The 22,428-nt window shown below is 59.8% G+C and overlaps 1 protein-coding gene across 2 annotated transcripts in view; it reads left to right on the top strand.

Moving 5' to 3' along the window:
* TMEM104 (transmembrane protein 104) overlaps positions 1-20,030 on the top strand; it is a 55,974-nt gene extending 35,944 nt beyond the window's left edge. For both annotated transcript variants that reach the window (XM_026484201.4, XM_026484200.4), the window contains exons 9-10: positions 2,181-2,274; positions 16,052-20,030. In XM_026484201.4, coding sequence (XP_026339986.1) covers positions 2,181-2,274; positions 16,052-16,812 — 855 coding nt within the window. In that variant the 3' untranslated portion in view covers positions 16,813-20,030. The remainder of the gene's footprint in view (positions 1-2,180; positions 2,275-16,051) is intronic.
* Positions 20,031-22,428: the final 2,398 nt, after the last annotated feature.

Raw genomic sequence — 22,428 nt, 5'->3', positions numbered from 1 at the left:
TGAGCCCCTCTGTACTCCTGTTCCCCACCACTCGGATGGCACCTCACGTACACTTCTTGCTCGACCTTTTCCACTCGTGCTTGTATGCTTCGTGTCTTTAAAAAGAGGGAAGCTCTTAGGGGGCTGGGATCCCACCCTACCGGGTTTTATAAAATGCATCCTCTTGTGTAAAAGGATTTTGGTGAACAGCTGCCGGGAGGAGGATAAAGACGGTGTAGCCTCTGAGAAGGACCTGGCAGGCGGCAGCAGCAGGATTCCCTGCCTGCCTTTGGGGCTGGTTCTGCTGCCTGGCACCCCCCCCCCCCCGCCTCCCCCACCTCAGTTATACATAGTAGAACCTTCTGAAAACCAGTCTTTAGGCTTCAAAGATGAGCTCTGACCTCCCACGTAAGCTGCCCCTAAGCAAATGTCCAGCACGTGCGGTGGGCACCGCAGATCGGAGGGGAGGCCCCCACACCTGCCGGGACGCACCAAAGTCCACGTCTGAGCAGGCCACAGTTGTTTGGAAACATCTGTGGCAAGTGGCTCTGTATGTATGCTTCCTCAAGAGCTCTCCCTCTCCCACCCTTCAAGAAAGAAATTCTGTTGAAGTTTCCCTAAAGTGGTTATTTTCCAGAAGGACAGGCTGGTGGTACTGCTGACTGCCTCACTGAGTCCGGCCTGCAGGGGACGCCGCCTCCCCGCCCTCATCCCCCTCACCCCCAGGCACCCCCTGCTCTCCCCCAGGCACCCCAGCCTAATGGCGCTTCCCCTCCTCCTGGCGGAAGCAGAGCTGGTTCCAGGCCCCCAGCAGAAAGCCCTTTCCAGAAGTCTCCCAGCCCTGGAGCCTGCCTCGAGGCCTTGTCCCCCAGCTAATTAGAGCCTTCTCCTTAAGCGGTACTTTAGTCTCTGGTGTCATCCTCACAGTGATAATGGACTTGGATAAGAGGTCACAGCTTCTCCCACTTCCCGCTCTCCTTGCGGATGGGGGTGGGGGAGGGACGGGCACAGCCCCCCTTCCGCCAGCGCCCGCCTGCCTGTCACCCTGTCACGGGGGAGTGGGGGTGGGGGGGCCTGGCCGCCAGGCTGAGCAGCTGTGATGTCTCCCCCCAGATCACAGGGCCAGAGCCCGACTCGCCATAGTGAGCCGTGCTTCCCACGTTCGGGCGCCCGCCTGCTGCGCCTCTGGCGAGCGTCATTAGCGTTAACGTGATAAAATGTGCAGTGTAAATGTTAATAAGGTCTGTTGCCTCTGCTGCTTCCGAGTGGCAGATTGGAAATGGTACCATCGTCATAACGCCAACCAGCAGCTTTTAATTCCTCTGCTCCCTGAGCAACCAATTTGGCACGGAAATCCTAACCCCCCTCAGCCCCCAGCCCGGCTCTGCCGTGCCAGGCTTACCCCCATTTTCCTTTGCAGAGAGGGTTCAAATTCCCCACGGACTGGTTTTCTAAGATACGGTTTGAATTTTTTTTTTCTGAGTAACCACTTGGTTTTCCTTGTTCTTCACAGGGAAAGAGGATTGAGCCCCAAACTCAGCTCCCACTTTTCCTGGCTGAGGTCCCTTCTCTTCTTGGTCCAAGATAGGCCTCTGAGATCTGCCCTGGAAGCCACTGGCTGTGGCTCTCCAGGCTTTCCCTTCTCTTTAAGTCACAAACATTGAGTAATGACACCCCGATTGATCTTTTCCTCTGAGCCTGCAGCACGATCTTCACTCCGCTGCGCTGCGTAGTCGGGCCCCTGCGTCCGCTCCTCCCTATGTGCTGTCTTCCCAGTAACCTGGGGGCCCAGGGCGCACCTGGGTTCCTCTCAGATCCTCAGATTCCTGCTGTCTCACACCTCGTCGGGACTCGTGCCCAGCTCTGTGTGGGGCCGGGAACCCTGGGCATTTGCTGAAGAGAAGTAGCAGGCGATGTCCCTGGGGTGTTGCCTGGGCCTTGCCCAGAAATTTGTCTCGGGACAGGAGGCATGAGGAACAGCCCCAGAGCACGGCTCTGGATTAATGTCGCACCCCGGGGGAACTCCCCTAGCGGTGCTGTTGGCCCCCAGGGAGCCTCCTCCAGCGGCCCAGGTGCACACCGCGGTTAGGACCGGCCGCCAGGGGCAGAGGCCGTGTGGACAGCGCGTCCTCCCCCACACATGCACGGTGTGCCACGTGCGCCCAGCCCCTGCACCCCTCACACTTGTTTCTGTCACCCAGGCTGTCTTCACTCTCCTCCTTGGACCCTTCACCTTCTTTGACGTCCAGAAGACCAAGTACCTGCAGATCCTGACCTCCCTGATGAGATGGGTTGGTGAGTGAGAGACCTCTCGAGTCTGCCCTTTCTCCTCTCATCCCTTCCTTACCCTTTCCAAGACAGCCATGCAAGCTCACGGCGTAGCTGGAAGGTGGCGGGGGTTCCGTGGACTCCCGAGAACCAGGAGGGGGCAGGGGAAACACAGCCCCGACGAAGATCACGTAGTGTGGACGGAGCCTGAGCTAGGCCCAGCCTTTTTCCCACGCGCGTGCGGGGTCCCCTCTGTCCCCCAGGCTGAGCCAGGGCTCCAGCACTGGGTCAGGCTCAGCTCCCTTCAGGGCACGAGAGCGGCTCCGCTCTGCCGGACGGTGGGGCGTGGAAAGACGCCCCCCACCATCCACGATGCCTTGTGACTGACTGATGCCCTATTGAGCAAGAGCGCCATCGTCCTCGGGTGTTTGAGGGTCTCTCCCCCTAAAGCAGGTTTGCGGTAGGGAGCTCATTCATTCCGCCGCACGGTCCCGGAGGGCCCCAGCTGCTGAGCCCCCTAGCCCCAGGACAGGAGGCTGTGGGGTCCCTGTGGGCCAGCACATGCTCTGGGATCGTTTGTATTCCCGTTTTGGTCTAAAGGCAAAGAATACCGTTGCTGTTCTGTTTGAGAGGCTGGCAGAGGGGGTCTGCCCAGCCTCCGGCACCTCGCCTGCCCCCACACAGAGGTTCCCGAGGAACCCGAGGTCGGGACTCCTCCCTCCTGACCCTCTTCTCTAGCTCCCTTTGCCATTGCATCTGCCCCAGGGCCCCTCATCAGGATTCAGGGCGCACTTTGCTCCTCATTCCATGCCAGCCCTCAACACTAGATCATGGCGAGCACAGAACAGCTTCTGATAAAAATGATTTCCGGCAGTTTTGGCACATCCTGCTCAGGATTACAGAATCCCGGTACACGAGCCACTGCGTCCTGGGGGTCCTGGCGTCTTCGGTCGGGAGGGACCGCGGCGGTCATCCAGTGTAGTCCCTGCTTCCGCAAGCACACACACAGGTGGCCTCTTGCCCAGGAGCTCACGACAGGGAAGGCCCCTGCTCCACTCGGAAGGGGTGGTTGTCAGCACTGGGGAGTCCTGCCTTGTCTTGAGCCCGACTCGGCAGCCTGTAACTTCTTTCCACCTTGGTCCTTCCTTGCACGGAATTGAGAGCCGGACTGAGTCATTTGCTATGTTAACTTTGAGGCCTCTGTAACGTGATACACCTGTCCTTCCATCACCCAGCCAAGTCAAGGGAGCAGGAGGACACTAGTCCAAGACCTGGATGGAGCGGGATTCCTAGTCTGCCCCACTCAGCTGGTCCAATCCTATATGCACCTTCCAGGTGCTGTTTGCAAATTTTATTCACACATTTCAAAGCCCCGGGTTAAAGTAACGTGACCACCTGGGAAAAAATGAGAACTCGTTACTTACAAGATGAGGACCATGCTGGCTCCAAGGATTAGGTGCTGGAATGGAGCCCCTTTGGGTCCCAGGAGGGCTTACATCCCAAAGTTGGGATCAGCAGAGATCACAATCCCTGCTGTCCACCCTTCTCCTTTTAAGTCTGCTCATAAGAAGTAGATGAGGGGCCCCTGGGTGGCTCAGTTGCTTAAGCGTCTGCCTTTGGCTCAGGTCATGATCCCAGGGTCCTGGGATCGAGCCCCGCATCGGGCTCCCTGCTCAGTGGGGAGTCTGCTTCTCTCTCTCCCTCTGCCTCTCCCCCGGCTTGTGCTCTCTCTCTTTCAAATAAATATATATCTTAAAAAAAAAAAAAAAAGAAGTAAATGTAAGCCCTAGTGATCTTCAGAAGGAAAAGTTTTCTCAGTAAAGCAGTATTCAGAGAAAAGCATGCCTCCTCTTCTCGGCCTGACCCACCTCTGTTGTCACCGCTCCTCTGCTCCCGACAGGCCACAGGTGACAGCCGGTCCCGAAAGTCCTGCCCCGCCCCCACTCCGGACTGGCTGTCCTTGACCTGCCATCTCAGTAGTCCTCACCAGGGAGGGCAGGAGCAGGGTGGGGGCGTGGTGAATCCCCGCGTCAGCCCACGAGAGGGCTGCCCAGATAGTGACCGTTAATAGCTTCCGAGACACCCCTGAGCTTGTCGAGCGCACCCGAGTCCTCCCTACATCTGGTGAGTGATGCGTTCATTACAAGGAAGGAGGTTGTTAAGAGGGAGAGGAGGAGGCTGGTGGTAAATAAGGAGTGCCTGTCCCAGCACAGGGTGGGAGACACCTCCAAACTCAGCTCCCGCTGCAGAGAAGGCACTGGGCTTCCGTTGCCAGCAGGGCCCCAGGGGGCTCAAAAGCCTCTCAGAGCAGTCCTTGCTCCCTTTCCACGCTGCTCTCGGAGTCCTCTCCTCCTCTCAGAGTAGAACCGTCCTGCCCCCTTGTGACCCCATTTTGCCTCCCCTTCTCCCAACCAGAGCCCCTCCCACCGGGCAGCCAGGCTGGTTAGTCCCGGGGACTGCAGCGGGCATCCTCCGTGTCTCCCTCCCTCGGGCTCCTGGGCCCTGTGAGGTGACAGTGGCCTTGAGAGGGGTGCTTGACAGCAGTGAGGGCCCGAGGGAGAGAGCAGCATGTGAAGGTCACCCACTCTTGTGTTTTTGCGTGGTGACATTGTTGTCACTGCAAGTTGTCTGCCTCTTTTCTCCCTTCGATCTGAGAGATAATCACATGGCACTGGCCTCTCCGCAGCACTGTTCTCCAGGGCGTTCTGGGTGACCGTGCAGGCAGTCATTCTTCTCCCGGAGAGGCTCAGACCCCTGTGCCTGGAAAGCTAACCTCTCTGTGATGCAAAGCGCTCCGAAGCGAAAGAAAAATTGCCCAGTTAATAAACTCTAGACAGTAGCCAAGCCTAGGGTTAAGTTCCCAGCAGCGGACATGGGAGCCACCTGGGCCTTTCCTCCATGGTGGCGGGAGGGGTTTCCCTCATCGTGGCCCCGGGGGCCGCAGGCATGGAGCCAAGGAAGGGGACGAAGGGGATGGAGGAGTCCCAGGGAGCTGCCAGGCACCAGCAAACAGGCAGCCCTGTTGTAGGAAGGATTGGGGTCTGCCCGCAGGATGTTTGAGAGGGGGGTCTCTCCTCTGGCCCAAGCTCACCCCAGGTGGTTTTTCTAGAAACCTCCAAAGGCAGAAAGCACCAAAGCCCCGTTTGTCCTCTCTAGTCTGCGCCAAGTCGTCAGTTTGCAATGAACTCCTTTCATTTTGCTTCTGAGAAGCAGCTGTGTGGCCGTGTCCCCCCCTGACCCTCCCTCCTTTCCCACACTCCCACATGCCCTGCCCCTTCCCTCTCCCCAGATTAGGGCCCAGACTGTCCAAGAGAGCCGAGCGGGAGCGCAGGGTGGCAATAAGCCGACTTGGGTTCTAGGAAGACAAAAGGGAAGAATGAGCACCAAAGGGACCGGAAAATCATAAATAAATGTGCTGAGCCGGAAACTTTCTTGTGCTTAATTAGGAATTTGTTCTGCCATCTGTTGAAATGAGGCTGGGGAACACTGCAGAAGCCCTGCCCTGAGCAGGGCCCCCGGAGCTCAGGGCGCTTGCTTGTTTGCTCGTGGCCACCTCGGTACCCTCCTCCAGTTATTAGCACCTCCTGCTGCCAGAATGGGCCTTTGCAAATAGCCACTTGTCCAGGAAAATGCCAGAAGCTGTATGATAAGTGTCGGTGTTGATTCTTCTCTTTTGCTCCCCAGATAAGTTCTGGGCAGCCCAGGTGCCTCTGAATTCACAAGTGCCCACATGGGCTCCAGGTGCCATCTGGCAGGTGAGACTATCGTTCGGGCTTTACCGGACTTCCCGACCAGCCCTGCTTGCCGTCCCGTCACTCAGCAGTCACCTCTGATCAGCAGCAGGCTCCCCAGCCCGAGGCTTCGCTGTGGCGCCTCGTCCCGTTGTCCCTTCCTCACGGGTCCCAGTGTGCACAGACAGCGCACGCCTGCCTCAGCCAGGTTGCTTGTCTGGCAGTGGCCAGGGCAGAACTCCCCCCATGGAGCAGCCATGAAGATAAAATGGGATCCAGAATCGTGGGGAGAGGGCTGTTAGCTCTGTGCCTGGCCCCGGGTAGCAGCCACGATCTGGGGCCCCACCATCAGCATCTCTGTTGGCCGGTACATCCAGGGGTGGCCTCCGCAGGAGCCTCCCTTGGGGCTGGCCATGAGATCAGGGACGTGGCCCAGGCCACCTCCAGAAGGATCTGTGGCCCCGGCAGTAAGATCTTGAAGCCTCTCTGGTTGGTTCTGTCAGCCTTCCCTCTGCTCCACCCCAGCGCCGGTCCCCAGTGCACCCCTGCACCCCACCGGCCTCCCCCCTCACCACCTTCAAGGAAGCTTGAGCCTGAGAGAAATGAGAAGCAGGTGCATCTCCTGCAACGGCCCAGGGCTTCCTCTTAGGTCCTGGTTCTTGCTCTGTCAGTGGTCAGTAGGAGACACAGCCAGAAGTGCTGTCCCACAGGCCCGGTAGCTATGGCCACAGAACCTGAGCCCTAAACCCCTAAGCAAATGACTGTGGACTGTCCCGACCTGGGATGGCTGGCATGAGCTCTCCAGCAGGAGGGGCTGAGACGGCATCACTGCATCCCCCCCATTACCAGCTTCCGCTGCAGATGCCTGGCTCAGCTCGGGGTGCCCCACTTGGTGTTATTAAAAACCTGATTCTTTCTAATAAAGACTGCTCTGGCACAGCAGCCCTCCTCGGTCTGGGCTGGTGAGGACCCACAGGGCTCCTTTCTCTGATTGTGTATTCAGAGCAGCGTGGTGCCCATCACGCCCGTCTCTGTGCTCCCCTCAAAGTGGGTCAGGCTCCAGCCTCTCCGAGCGTCCGTGGGCAGACTCGAACCTCATGAAGCTCCTCAGCCCAGCTTTCCCTTCCTCCCCCCAGCAAGTGCCCCAGATTTGTCTTCCAGACTAAGCCAGCAGGGAGAGGTGGGACTCGGCGGTGGTGGCCCAAGAAGCAGAAGGTCCCCAGGAGGGGACCGTCACCTGGGAATGTAAGGGCTCTGCTTTTACCTGTCCCCGAAATTCTCTGCGGCCGCTTGGCTGACTCCCCTGCAGATCCATGACTGATTCAGCCAAGCGCCTCGTGGCGGGACTGCTGTGCTCTGTCACCACCAGCAGCCAGGGGTCTTCTCCGTCTGGGCCATCTGTTCCCCACATCCTGTTGGCTCAACATGCCGGCGTGGTATATGAATTCCTCCACAGCCACTCACTGCTGTCCCCTCAACCAGTGCTCTTCAGAGGGCCGGGAAGGGGGTCCTTCGGCACCCCCACCCCCACTCAGCAGCCAGCCAGCATTGGCCTTCAGCATCGCCCCGCCCACCCCCTCTCTGGGCCATCGAGTGTGCGGCTTCTCGTTCCTCAGCCAGTGGAGGGAATCCAAGAAAACCTTTCTGCGGAGGTTTCATTTCGGTCTTGATTCTTGGTTTTCTAAAAGTTCTCTCTGCAAACGCACTTTGAAGGAGAGGAAGCTGGAGTTTCTGTCTTCCTGCTCTCAGGGCAGAGTGGGCACCCAGTTAAAGTTCGCTGAAAAGGCAGCCCCATGCCACCAGATTGCCCCTTTCGTTAATGGGACTGACCCAGGAGCCCTGCTGGGCCCCAAGTAAAGGCCACCACACGGTCACCCCGCTTCTGTGAGCAGCCCTTGTTGTCAACAGCTTTGCTCTGCATGTGGCTGAGATGTGTGCTGGCCGGCCCAGGAGGCCAAGAGGTCGTGGGCCAGCTTCCTGGACACTGGCAAGGGGAAGGAGGTGAAGCCCAGCTTGTGATCAGCAGGGCGAGGCCTCTGACCAGTGGCGGGGGTTGCAGGTGTGTCTCTGCACAGAACTGGACCTCACGTGGGCCAGAGTGAAGCTCAGCCGTGCATCAGAAGCAGCCCTGGGTGTCTCAGAGCTAATGGGGCCCACGGCAGCATGGGACCCCTGAGCTGCCTCATTGTAGCACTGTCTCTCGTTGTGTTCCCCGCACCTTCTCCGTGCTGGTTTGTCTGTGCGTCTGGCTGGTGCTGGAGAGATGCCCCCGTCAGCCCAGGCTGCCAGGACCGAATACTGCAGGCTGCGTGGCTTAAACAGTAGAGATTTACTTTCTCGGTTCTGGAGGCTCAAAACCCAAGATCAAGGTGCTGGCAGGGTTGGTTTCTGGTGCGGCCTCTCTTCCTAGCTTGCAGCCGGCCACCATCTTGCTGTTCCTCCCGGAAGCTTTTCTCTGTGTGCAGGGAGACAGCTCTGGCACCTCTTGCTTCTCCTATAAGAACGTGGGTCCCATCACATTAGGGCCTTAATGACCTCATTGAACCATCGTCACCACCTTAGAGGCCCATCTCCAAGCAGTCTCGTTGGGGGTCAGGGCTTCTGCATGGGAGCTGGAGGCGGAGATAATTCAGTCCACAACAAGAGGAGTGGACGGAGCGGCTTTCAGGAAAAGTGACAGAGCCGAAGTTTTATGTTTGCAGTCTCGGAGGGAGATGAGTTGGCTCCTAGCCAGAGGCCCCACGGCTTCGCTGTTCCAGCCATTACAGACTGCGCTCTGACAGCGGAAGAATGAAAAATGGAGACACTTGCCTCCCGGGCGCCACTTGCCGTGCTTGGAGGGTGTGGGAAGGGGAGGGACGGAAAGGCCAGACGCTTGATTTCCTACTTGAGACTTGATAGTTTTAGAGACTCAAATACCTGCTCTTTGCCCACGGCCCCCTCCTCCCAGGACACTTGGAAAAAGGAACTCCGCTCTGAGTTCTCGGAGGTAAATATTTTTAAGTAATCTCTGCACCTAACATGGGGCTCAAACTCACAACCCCGAGATCAAGAGTCGCATGCTCTGCTGACTGAGCCGGCCAGGCGCCTCTTTTGAAATAAATAATATAGCCGCAGAGTGGAACCTCAGTCCGTAAGTTAATTATCCAGATGTGTCCTTCTCTTTCTCCATGATGATGACGACGACAGTGACCATGAGGACGACAGAGCTGGAGTCCTCCAGAAACCACAGGGGCTGACTCAGCGTGGGAAGGTAGTTCGATTGGCTTTGAATTCCCTCCCTTCTGTGGAAACACAGGTGACTTTTCACGAGTTACTACAGGCAAGGCCAGCAATCCCAGAATGTCTTACGGCCCGAGATAAAATCTGACTCCGGCCTGACGTGCGTTTGCAGACAAGCACGTCTGTGAGGGAACTTCTCATTTTTCGCCAAGCGGACTCCTCCCAGCATGACAGGCCGGGATATCCTGTCTTCTGGGGGCATGAAAGGAGCCCCCACTCTGACCCACAGCCTGTGCTCAGGTGGGAGGGTGACGGACAAAGGAGGATGGACCAATGTGAGCCCCAAAATCCAAACATAATTCCTTCTCAGTCTCAGCCCCGTTCAGAAAGAGCACACACCCAGGGTCCCCCCAGATGACAGAGTGGCGGGGACACCTTGTCCTTCTTTGGCCTTACGTGGAGCAAGAGGGAGCTGCTTGGTTCACAGAACAGGCGTGAGCAGCCCAGGTCTGACACCTGGGCCAGAGAGGCCCAGAACAGGGAATGTTCCTGGAAGGGTTATGACTGCACCTGACCTGGCCAGGGCAGGTGGGGTCCCTAGGATGAGCCCATTCCCCTCCTTGTAGCAAGAGGAGAATCCCTGCCCACGACCACGGTTTTCGGGATGGGAGATGAGGTTTCTGCGATGATAAAAGTGCCTTCCATGTTGCTGAAGGATAGCTCCCCCGAGGTGCTTCGCTCCTCCATCTTGTCCCATCCTCCGTGAGGTGCGCCGTGATCACCTCCACTTTTAAAGATGGTAAATAGAGACAGTGACAAGTGACAGGACCATCCAAGATGACACAGTTCAGTGGCAGGACCTGGTTGAATCCAGAGTAACTTGAGAAGCTGACCTTGTTCAGAGGAAGAGCAGCAGCCTCCTTCCCTCCCCGTGGTGGTTTCCAGGGACTTCGAGCTTCTGGAAGTGAGCCCCTGGCCCTGGGGGTCTCGGGAGCCTGCGAAACGGTTCTCGGTTCCCTGTCGGTCCTGTTAGTTAAGGCACAAATGCCCTGTCACCTGGTGCTGCTTAGGGGCTTTGAAACTGCTTGTCTCCAGCTGTTCTCAGCTCAGCCAGGTGTCACCCCATCAGCTCCCACCCCCTCCCGCACTCCTGAATCTCAGGAGGCCCTGGCCAACCTCCGACCAGCCTAAGGAGAGACACATCTGTGCCCAGCATCCTCCGAGGGCAGCGCTGTGGTAAAGGAGGAAGCCGGTGCCAGGTCCGCCCCAGATCCAGCTCTGGGGATGGGCACAGCACGGCCGTGCATTATCATTAGCCCTGGCATGTTGATTCTCTGCTTGGAGAAGAGAGTGCCGTCTCGTGACAGCCGCCTTGACGGATGGCCTCCGCCTCGCATGTGTCCGAGCTAAAGCCACTTACAGAGCTCAGAGAACAGCAAGATATCTGGGGCAGCACAGGCTGGGGCCTACCACAGCCTCGGGACTTCCGGGGCTAGGTTCGGAGGTCAGGGACTTGAGGGGCGGCTCTCCAGGAAGCAGCCTGGCCCAGATGAGAGGGGATACAGCAGCTGATTGCCAGGAAGGCTGGGGGACATCCTGGGGGCGGTTGAGGGGTTGGGCAGGGGGCTCCAGGGAGAGCTCTGCCCTGCCCCCCTCCAGGCAAGGAGTGCCCTGCCCCATGCTCCCCAACTCCAGGGGTGCCAGGGGAGGTGGCCCAGCTCATGCCCGCACCACACAAACCCTGGAATTCTGTAAGGAAAGTGGAGCCCTACCCAGGCTTCCCCCACACTCCACGAGCAGTGGGGAGAGCCTCACCAGAGCCCAGAGGCCTAGTCAGTGTCAGCCACCACTTTCTCTGCTGCTGGAGGCCCCGGAAGGAGCTCCTCCCTATCCACCCCTGCAGCACAGGCTGGCCCTTGCTCACTTACCCAGGGATGGGTTTGGGCACGTGGAGGGAGAGCTGGAACCAGAACCGGAACCCCACCCTCAGACCCCTGCTCGTCCCCCACTCTGTCCCAAGAGCAAGTCAGCTTCTCCTAGGAGGCCCTGGCCCACCTATGGCTTCCCACAGCCAGTGAGGCCCTAGGGCGAGGGGCCCAGGAGAGGGGGACCCAGGGGAGGCTGAGCCCTGCTGCTTGTCTCGCACTCCTCCCGTTGTAAACTGGGACCACCTTTGCCCCTGGGCAGGAGTTCAAAAGGGTATTGGTCCACCTGCCCTATTCTCCAAGAGGAGTGGGGCTGTGGGGACAGACAGCCGTGAGGCCCCGCAGCTCCTGGCCGGGCTGCTTATCCGGCTCTTGCTGGAGAGAGAGGAGGAGCAGGAAGTCTGGAAAGCAGGGTTTCCCTTCTGATGGCTTTGAGAGCCCAGTTAGTGGCTGGGTAAATGCAAGGACACCTGGTACCCAGTACCACCTTGACCACCATGCTTGAAGTTGCCGATGTCCCCGTGATGGGACACTGACCTTGTCACGCGGGACGTTCCTGGTGTAAAATTTACTTCGAACCTGCCCTCAGAGAGGGAAGGGAGGTGTCTTTGCTCAGCCATCTGCCCAGGGCTCCCGAGGACTGGACGTGCAAGAGCAGGGGACAGGCTGTGCCCCAAAGCCAGTGGATGTGGTGAGGCCGGAAGCTGGAACTCAGCAGCTGCCAGAGGAAGCATGTGAGGGTCGCACACCGCTCCAGGCCAAGTCACTCGGGTAGGGAGGCCAGAAACGGAGATGCTCCTGGGGGGCCCGGCCTCCTGCTGCCAGAATGGCGTCCTGAGGCCTGGTCTCCCTCTGGCTGGTCTTCTGCCCATGGGCTTGGACAGGACTGGGACCCCTCCCACAGTGGGGATCTCATCACCTACCCTGCAGCTAATGTGGCTGTTACCAGTTCTTTCTTTCATTGTAATTTGTCTCTGCAACTTCTGTCCGTTCCCTGGATGGTGGGCTCCCGAGAGACAGGGACTGTATTTGCTCAGTGCACTGTCCCCAGGGGTCCGGAACAGTGCCGGGGCACGTGGGCACGCAGCACAGCTTTGTTGGCTGGGTGGGTGGGTGGGTGGTCCCAGCCGAGCCATGACTTACACGGAACAAGTGCAACTTCACACGGGCTGTTACTTCAGCTATTTAAAGAGAAGTCTCTTGTCCTGCCTCATCACCTCACAGCTGTGCCTCCCAAGGCCGACAGCCACCCCTCCTGTGACATGTGTCAGGCCCTCCCCTCCTTCCCCACCACAGAACCCTCCCCGGCAACTCGCTGCACCTCCTTGCCCTTGTTGTGTGAATTCCAGCGAGGGTGCAGGTGGGTGTGGGCTGTGACCCTCATCCCCTCCCCTGGGTTCTCTGAGCATTGGGGGCGGGGGGTGGTGCAGTCAGAGAGAAGTCAGGCCAGCCCTGCCCTCCGGGAACCGCAGGCCCCGGTCACCAAGACGTCAGGGAGCGCTCACTGCTCTGTCTGGTGTCCATCGGCACCTCCCACACAGCCGTGGCCAGGTGGGTGCAAGCGTGTCTGGTGGTGGCCAGCCATCTCGGGCGTCAGTGTGGACACTCAGGACCCTGCTCTCTGTCACATTTCCTGACAGAGTCTGTTGCTCCCAGCCTGTCACCCTCCTTTCATCTTGATTTATTATCAGGCCTCATGAGTTTAGGGGAGCAGCTGTCTCCCAGGAACGGGACCATCAATCTAGGAGATGGCTGTTGAACTCTGCTCCTCCAGCGGCCGCGGGAGGGAAGAGCCAGGGGCGAGGGGGTGTGGTCGCAAGGGGAGGGGCCGGACAGCAGTGCAGGGGTGAGTCCTGGCGCCTCCGGTCCAGGACCTGGCCCTCCTTCCTTCCCGTCCCTTCTCTCTCTGTCCCTCCATTACAGCATGAAGTTTGGGGTATCCCTGGTTTCTTTTGAACTTGCCAACTGGGAGACCGGGCCGGAACATTGGCCCTTGCCTCTCCACTCCTGAGAACAGGCCAGCACCCACCCTGTGTCCTCGCCGTGATAGGGCAGGCAGGGGTGGGGAGACTGAAAGGGCTCACCGGCCTCACGCTTCCACTGCCCTTTCCCACGGTTTGCTGGGGCTCCTGTCACAGAGCCCGTCCTCAGTGCATTCCACGCCCCGGCGGTGTTCCTCGGGCGTCTGCTCCTTGGAAGAGCGGCTCAGCTCGGAGCAGGGTGCTCATCACATGCGGCTCCGACAAATGCCCCTCTTCCCCTGACTGGAGCATGAAGTGGCAGGCACTGGGTCAGGATCCAGGGGCAAACGAAGCAGCTCTGCTTTTCTGTGCAGCTTGTGTGAGCGTTCCACAGAGCGGCACAGCGTGCGGCTGGCGGGGGTGGGGCTCACGGGGGATGGCCCCCAGGTGAGACTGTCCCCCTCTGGGACCTTCTCCAGGAGCTGCCACTTCTCCATGCTGGAATCGTCTCCCGAGAGCCTCTGGCATCTTCATTCCTGGATAGGATCCAACATCTAGCCCTTGGGGGTGGATCTGATTTTTGGAAATAGACTTGAGTAAGAGAACAAGGTGGGTGACTAATCCAGGTGATAGTGTTGTGATGTAAGCCTAATTATAGCTAGAAGATTGTGACATACATTTTCTCATCTCCCATAGCCATGCCTTTGTAAGCCGCCCTGAAAGTTCTAGAAAATGTCCCATATCATCACTGACATAAAGACGCAGCTCCCAAGACAGTGACTCCAGAAGCCACCTGTCAGTAGCTATACATTCGGGATGGAGGTTGCCCACCCCTCCGTGTGCTTTAAAAACTCCGTCTCCTGTCTTTGGAAACCTCCGTAAATTGGTGTATTTGCGGTAAGGAAAGCCCAGGGCTGCCCAGACAGCTCCCCTTAAAGTCAGCAAGCCGGTGTGTCCCACCACTCCCTGGAGTTGGAGCCTTGAGGAGGAAGGTGGGGAGAGAGGCCCTAGCCAGCATCCGGGGCTGGAGGCAGCCCTGACTCAGTGACTCGGGGTTGCTGGCTTTCCGTCTTCTCCCACCGCACCCAGGGCCCTGAGGCCGAGCCACAGGGACAGGTTTCTCCACGCGCCTCTTTCCAAGCTGCGAGTGGCACCAGGTCACGAGGTGACATGTGAGATGGTGGTGGCAGAGCAGGGTTTGAATCTTGCAGAACTGTCAGCGGCAGCCTCTTGAACAGCTCATCCCCAGGCGGCCCCAGCCCTCCCTGTCCGTAGGCACCTGACTGCTCAGCTCCGAGCTGTAACCCTTTCTGGCCCCCGGGACTCCACCTCCAGCTTGGCCCAGCAATTTCCTGAGGTGCGGGTCTTCCACACCGATCTCTGCCCTGCACCTCCCTCCTGCACTCAGCCCCACACATCTGATGAGCCAGGCTGCCGGGGTCCCGGGCTGTCCTGTCACCCCTCTCCACCTGCCAGGGGTTAATGCAGAGACAGCTCCCTGGGCTAAGACCCCGCAGGAGGAGCCAAGCAGCTGCTGCTTTCCCGTTGACCTGCTGGAGCGCGGAAGGCAGTGTCTCTGGAGCAGTAAGGGTCGCGGCGCCCCTGGAGGCAAGTGGCAGGGACTGGAGCGGGCTGAGGAGGAAACAAATCATCTTCTTTATTGGCAGTTTGCACAGGCCTCTTCCCTTGCTCCCCCCTCCCCCCCACTCCTGTCCCCTGTGTCAGACAGTTCTGATTAACAGTAATAGATGACATTCCTGTCGCTCCCACTCCCAGGTGTCATTGTGGGAAGACACTGGTCTGGCTTTCTGTGAGTCCCAGGAGGAAGGCCTCCTGCCAGGGAGCCAGGGGGTGTGATGTGGCCTAAGGGGATGGTGGGGAGACCCCCAGCCTCTCCCGTGGGGAGGGGCCCTGTGCCTCAGAGAGGCTGGCCTCTTAAAGCCCGCTGCCCCTTCCTGCTTGCCTGTGCGGCCCAGAAACAGATGTCAAGGGACACGGACCACAGGCCAGAGGGGCCCTCTGGTCTGGTCTGAATAGACACAACAGGGGTTTGTGAACTCCCAAAACGAGATGGGGCCGGCAGTTCCTGTGTGAATTGAGTGGCAAACGGTGGCGATCCTGGGCAGTCTGGGTAGCAGGGCTTACATTCCGGAGCTCCAGGTGTGAGATCCCTAGGAGGTCTGTTTGTAGAAGCCTGCCGGCTAAAGCCAGGAGGAACCCTGTTTGCTCTGAACAGAGAGTCCTAGGTCCCCTTCCCCTCTAGAAAACCCAGGTCACAGTCACTCCCCTGGCCCCTACCTCTGCCACCAGCCCCAGGAGAACAGGACCATGCACCAGCCTTGAGGCCAGCAGCTCAGGGGGTTCAGCTCTCCCCAACATCGGTCTTGGTACCATTTCTCCCCTCGAGTGACCGTGGGCACCCTCCTGCCTGCTATAGGCCCCTGGGCGCCCACCCCTTTTCAGAGCTGCCGACACTTTCCCTCTCCCCCTCACCTGCCTCTAGCAGATGCCCGTGGCCCCAGAGGACTCGTCCTCCCAAATGCCCCGCACCCCTTACCCCTCCACGCCCCCCACCTCCCCAGACATACATTCTTTAAGCCGAGGGAGGGAGAGTGAACACGAGTTCTGCTCCAAGCCAGGGAGCAGCAGAGGCCCCACAAGGGAGCCGGGCAGCGCCTGGCCAGGAGCATGCACTCCTCAGAGAAGACAGCGTGGGGCCGCCCTGCCCACTGCCCCAGCACAGCCCCTTCTCATGCCCAGATCCCCCGAGAGGCACATTCCCTCACCCGCTGGGGAGAGGGAGCACGGTCAGTAGCCACTGCTGGCCTTTGCCACCACGTGGCCATCAGGGTACGTGAGCTTCACGCTTCTGGAGCTCCGGCCCCTCGGCGGGCGCCTCCAAACCAAGAGCTGTCCGGGAGGGGCCGGTTCCGCTCAGCGGGCTAACTGCCCCCTTGTCTTCCAGCTTTTGCCATCATGATCGTGCTGGCGCTGGTCCGCATCGGGCATGGGCACCGGGAGGGGCACCCACCCCCGGCTGACCTCGCGGGGGTCCGGAACCTGTTCGGCGTGTGCGTCTACTCGTTCATGTGCCAGCACTCTCTGCCGTCCCTCGTCACGCCTGTGTCCTCCAAGCGCCACCTCACGTGCCTGGTCTTCCTGGACTACGTGCTCATCCTCGCCTTCTATGGCCTCCTCTGCTTCACCGCCATCTTCTGCTTCCGCGGCGACAGCCTCATGGACATGTACACCCTCAACTTCGCACGCTGCGACGTCGTGAGCGTGGCCGCCGTGCGCTTCTTCCTGGGCCTCTTCCCCGTCTTCACCATCAGCACCAACTTCCCCATCATCGCCGTGACCCTCCGCAACAACTGGAAGACGCTCTTCCACCGCGAGGGGGGCACGTACCCCTGGGTAGTGGACCGCGTGGTGTTCCCCGCCATCACCCTGCTGCCCCCGGTGCTGGTGGCCTTCTGCACCCATGACCTGGAGTCCCTGGTGGGCATCACGGGGGCCTACGCCGGCACGGGCATCCAGTACGTCATCCCCGCCTTCCTGGTGTACCACTGCCGCAAGGACACCCAGTTGACCTTGGGCTACGGGACTGTCAACAAGCATGGGTCCCCTTTCCGCCACACCTTCTGGGTGGGCTTTGTGCTGCTCTGGGCTTTCTCCTGCTTCTTCTTCGTCACCGCCAACATCGTCCTCAGCGAGACCAAGGTCTGATGGCAGGATGTGTCTGGCGGTAAGAGAGGTGGGGGCTCCACTCCGGCGCCCCCACTCACCTTCACCCCTGCAGAGCCTAGATCTAGCTCCTTCCCAGGGTTCCTTGGGGCAGGCGAGGCCGGACTTTCGGAGGGGCCCCTTCCCATCTCCGGCTGGGGGTCTTCTCCCCCGCCAGGATTCCACACAGTCTGTACTGCGCCTCACTTGCCAGGTGACCCTTTTTCCAGGTACCCCAGCCACAGCCTGGGCGCACAGCTGCCCCAGGTTCCAGGCTTGTCTCCTGCTCTACACACAGGTCCCACCAGACAACCACCAGGGGCAGGCTCCTCCCCCACACGGTGGGGACGCAGTGCTGGCACTGCCACTATTTATAGCAGACACCACGCCCCCTCCTCCTTTGTCCCAGACCCTCGTGCACCCTTGTCTGGGGAATCTGCTCCACGAGCAGCCGCAGCCTCAGGGTGAGTCCCAGGCCCTAACCCTCCTCCCCATGGGGGTTGCCAGCCACAGGCAGGTCCCGCCTTCCCTTCAGGCCTGGAGTGGCCAGGTGCCGCTCCCCGGGAGGGCCTGGCCAGCCCCCGAGGCAAGAACAGGAAGTGTTGGTCAGCACCAGGGTCCCCGGCCTGTCGCTGTGAGGGTCTTGCCGTAGGTGCCAGCGCCTGTCCTGAGCTCCTGAGCCCGTGATGACTCAGCCCGGGAGATGGTTTAAAGCCCAGAGCCCGTGACCCCTCAAAGGGATCCTCTGCTCTCCTGACTGCCCCATTGGGGCCCGCAGGGTCTCCCGCAGTTACCGAGGGGCAGTGTATAAGGAGCATGAAAGGGAGCCACCCCCAGCCACCATCACAGTGGCTTGGGAGCACCGTGAGCACGTGGCCGTGAGCAGGCTCTGCTTCCCGCCCTCTAAGAGGTCAGGCCTGTGGGGGGCAGCAGGCTTGGCTGTCCCTGCTCCCCCTCCCTTTTGAGCCAGACTGTGGGTGCTCTGTTCATACTCTCCATGACCCTTGGGTGCTGTGGAATGAGATGGGGCACTTTCTCATGGAAGGAGCAGTGGGTTTCTGGCCACCTCACCAGCTCTTCCGTGGTCCCATCCCTGTCACAAGCATGCATGTGTCTGCTGGGCCAGCCTTCCTTGGAAAGACAGGTGACTAGTGAACTCTGCATTTTCAATGTGCCTTCTGCTTCAGGACCTGGGGGTCCTTCCTAACCCTTCCTGGCGTGCCCCCAGCCCTGGGTCTGGCCCACCCGTCCTGGAGCCCAGAGCAGCTTGGCCTGGAGCTGCCTGTCTGGGGTGGGGTCTCAGGTCCCCAGCCCCCCTCCCCTTTTTTATTTCGGTGCCTTGCTCAGCCCACGTTCGGGAAACTTTGCAGCCTCCTGCATGGCCCAGTGTTCATATCTTGGACAGAGCGACCATGCTAGCTCTCCGGGAGCCCATGGTGGTCTTGGAGGGAGAGGGAGGAAGACCTGGGATTTGTAGGAACTGGGGAGTCCATAGGCCGTGCCACCCCCCGCCCTGGCCCTTGGCCGCCACCTGTGAGCACCCCGGGTCGTGCGTGATTGGCCATGGTCTGCATTTTCACTGTTGTCACCCATCTTAGTCCGTCCCCAAGTATTGTGATTTTCCATCCATGTGAAAACCAGACCACCCTTCCCCATCTGCCACGGCGTCTTCTTTCCAGGAGGCCGCAGCCCCCGGTGGGCAGAGCAGGGAGGGCTCCCGGGGCGGGGGGGGGGGGCAGGCACTCCATGGCTCCGGCCCTACCTGGAGCTGCCCAGCTGTTTGCTGAAAACACGAAATATCCGTACTTACCCTTCTCCAGTTACATCCCTGCTTGCTTAAAGACAAAGCAGATTAAATCATTCCTGCCGCCCCAGGCTCCAAACCAAATATCGGACGCAGATTTATTAGCATCATGAAGCCCAGGTTGATTTATGTGACAGTCTGGAGGCACACAGCGGTGCAGTCGGGCGGCTGCACTCCCTCCTCCGAGCCCGGCAGCCCCAGGCCTGGAGAGACCGAATCGTGGCCGTGTCGCTGACGGGAAGCCAGGGTACTCACACTGGGCTCCTCTGCTCCTCGGCGTTCACCTGCTGTCTGACCACCTGGAGGTCAGGTGGGGTCGCCTTCCTCTCTACTGCTGATAGCCAGGGGGGCTTAGGACAAGGGGGAGAGGACGCCAGCAGCTAGACAGACCCCCGATGATGCCTGTTCACCGAGTGCATCAGACACCTTGGTTGCAAGTGCTTACGTCGGTGCGGCGAGGTGGGTGAGCCGGATCATGGTTTTCATGTTACAGATGGGCCCCCGGGGGTCAGTGGCAGGGAGGGCAGAGGAGGCCCGCCCGGCCCGGCCTGGGCACAAACGTCGCTGTGGAGGAGCACATGAACGCCACAGCCCCCACCTGGTGCCTTTCACCCAGACTGGCCCCAAGGGCAGCCCAGGCCAAGGGGGGCGTCCGCGGTCCCTTGGGCCGCGGTGCCAATGGCTCCTGCCTGTTCCCTCACCTGAGGCCAGAGAGGTGGCTGCGGGCTTATGGACAGGGCAGATGGCAGGTGACAGGCTGGGAGGCACTGCTGAGTGGTGGAAGGTGGGCAGTGGGCACCTTGCCAGGCCCTTAGCGACACAGCTGTTCTCGCCACACGGGGGCCGGGAGCAGCCTCGGCAATAGGCAGACTAAAGTCAGAGCGGGGAAGGATGGGGGCTGCGCCCCACCTCAGAGGAATCCAGCCCCGGGGGGGTTGGGAGCCTGGCAGGGCCAGGCCCTCGGGCGTGTGACCACGCCTGTCTCCCCGTCTCCCCCTGTCTCGGCATGGAGTCGGATTCCCGGGCAGGGCTGACCCCACGCTGGCCACTGGCAGCCACTACAAAGCTGCTCTTCTGAAACCGAGATCCAGGACTGCAGGAGAGAGCTTTGCAAACTTTCTTCCCCGGGGCTGGGGTTCATGGTGTCGGTGGGAGAAAGGGAGAATAGCTTCCTGAGGGCCTGGTATGTGCCGGCATGGTGCTGGGTGCTTTCCGCATGAACCTTGGTGTAATTTGGGAATTGAGAATGTGGATCAAGAAGCCGGAGCTGCCCCTTGCAGGCGGCGAGCCTCCATGCTCGTCCCCCTCATTTGTAACATGGGGGCCACAGGGCCTGCACCGCTGACCGGTGGTGGGAACTTAGGTACTGAGCTTAGTGCCTGGCACAAAAGTGCTCAATAAAGCTATCACGTACTGACGCTCGGCTCTCTTGTCACTTGCCAGCCATAACTGCGCTTGTTGCTGCAGACCCGGGATTCACTGAAGACCCTGGTTTGGGTCGCTGGCACCTGCTGGTTGCATAGCCTCCTGAGGAATTGTCTTGTGGCAACTGCCCGCCCGAAGAAACGGGAAACTGGTCCGAGTTCTTCAGGGTCTAGAGGGCTTTGGGGGAGAAAGTGGTCTCTCTCTAGCTCCAGGAAACTTAAGAGCCAAACTGAGGCCCAGCTAGAGAGTTCTAGAGCCGGGACCGAAGCCCAAGTATCCTGACCGAGGCCATCATGCTCTCCCCTGGCTAAGCCCTGCGCCCCCTGCCCGCTCACAGGCCCCAGGAAAGAGGTGGTGTGGACGGTGAGCCTCCCAGGAAAGCCAGTCAAGGAAACAGCTACGCGGCAGCAGTGTGGGGCAGGAGTCCCTGCTGCTGAGACAGGTGGCCAAGGGCCTCCCTCCTCTTGTATCCCACCGAAAGAAAAAGCCAGCATCAGCGTCTGGTGTCTGGGTGCGCTCAGCTTGCTCTTTGCTACAGAGTCAGGCCCTTGTTTAGGATGACTGATTGTCTCTGGCCTCATGACACGGCTCCCTCCCCTCCCCTTCCAGGCCTTCTGCCCTCCTTGATGGTGCAGGGCCCTTCCCTGGTCCTCCCGTGGAGGTGCAGGGGGCACCACGGCTCTGAGCAGGAGGCCGGGGAGCCAGGCCAGGCAAGCCCTGAACCTGCAGGAGGCGTCCTCCCTGCCTCCACTTCCCACGGGGCTCACTTCTCCCCAGAATACATTCCTAGAGCAGGAACGACACAGCCAAGAGCCTGGCTCCAAAAGCAGGATCGGCCCCTCCTCGGAGCCAGTCAGCAGAAAGCTCAGCTCCACATTTGGCTTTTAATTATCTTTCCAGTTCTTGGTTATTAATGATCTTGGGCAGTGAGCAGAGAGCAGCCTGGATCTCAAGACTCCTCCCAGCTTACCTGCTGTAGCCTTCCACCCAGAGCTGCGCTCGGATTCAGGGAGCAGGAGGGGTCAGTCCAGGGGCTGGTAGCCAACACTTCACGCTCTCACCGCCCGTGGCTGCAGTCAAGGTCAACTCCCTCCAAGGGCACTGGCCTCGAGCACTCACCTGTGGCTGAGACCTGGATCCGTGCAAATCCATAGGGCAGAGGACATGACATTGCCTGCAATGGACTGGGGCCACCCATTCACGGCAGAGTCGGGCTCTCCAGCCAGGAACAGAGCAGTGTTAGAAACATTCCCCACTCCAGGGGCGCCTGGGTGGCGCAGTCGGTTAAGTGTCTCTTGGTTTAGGCTCAGGTCATGATCTCAGAGTCATGAGATCAAGCCCCGAGTCAGGCTCCGCACTCAGTGCAGAGTCTGCTGAAGTTTCTCTCTCTCTCTCTCTCAATAAATCTTATAACAACAACAACAAATTTCTCCCATTCCACCATTTCAGCTGCTCTCATGCCTAAAACTACACAAAAACCTTCAGCTTTCGTGGCTCTGCCCACAGTCATGGAGCGCTCGGAGCCCAGGAGCCCGCAGGAGCTGTGTGGGAGAGGGCACGGGCCACGGCTGCTCGCGGTGTCGGCCTTCAGCACTGCCCTCCCTGGCCTCCTTCCTGCTACACGGAGGTGCTTTCCGCCCTGCCTCCCCCAGCTTGTCAAGGACAGCGAGGCCTCCGGCTGTACGTGCTCACACTCAGACAGGGTCTGACGGCACCAATCACGCTGTGTTTGTGGAGTGAATGGGAGAACGAGGGCTCATTTGCTGTACAGTCATTGTGGGAGCGAAACACAACCACAGACGTGAAAGCACTGAAAATTGTGAAGCAAGAGCCATCCTTCTGGATGGTCCAGGACTGATGACATGTGACAGAGCCAGGAGGTGGGGCAGGGAGCCCAGAGGGACGATGAAGGACTGAGACATCCGGCAGGTTCTCTGACCTGGGGCTCTGACCCTCACGAGGAGCCCCCGCACCAGCGAGGCTGGGCCATGGCTGATCTCAGAAGCTGCCTGCGCCAGACTTCCAGAGCCGGCAGGCAGTTTGGAGCCCCACACATTCACCATGAGGAGAATACAGCCAGCCAGGGCCCAGGAGAGCCCGGGGGCACCCCACAGCAGACCTCCCTCTGCCGTTCCCATTGATACACTGTCAGGCTCCTTGGTGGGCCCTTGGCAAGGCAGGACACCCACAGCCCCCGGCTTGAGCCTCTCTTTTCAAGGAGATTGAAGGATGAGCTCCATCCGTCGCCACCCAAGCCCCCACGCTGAGCACATTTGTCACATCCGGCTCCAGGGTGGGTAGGAGCTGGCATTGAATACCAAGTGGCTGCTGCCACCCAGAGCCCGCCCTCGGCCTCATCTCCCAGATACTCCCCCAGAAGGAGCTGCTCA

Source organism: Ursus arctos, unplaced genomic scaffold (genome assembly GCF_023065955.2).
Source record: "Ursus arctos isolate Adak ecotype North America unplaced genomic scaffold, UrsArc2.0 scaffold_24, whole genome shotgun sequence".
Classification (NCBI taxonomy): domain Eukaryota; kingdom Metazoa; phylum Chordata; class Mammalia; order Carnivora; family Ursidae; genus Ursus; species Ursus arctos.
Note: the sequence above shows the minus strand (reverse complement) of the source record. Positions and strands in the feature narration are given on the sequence as shown.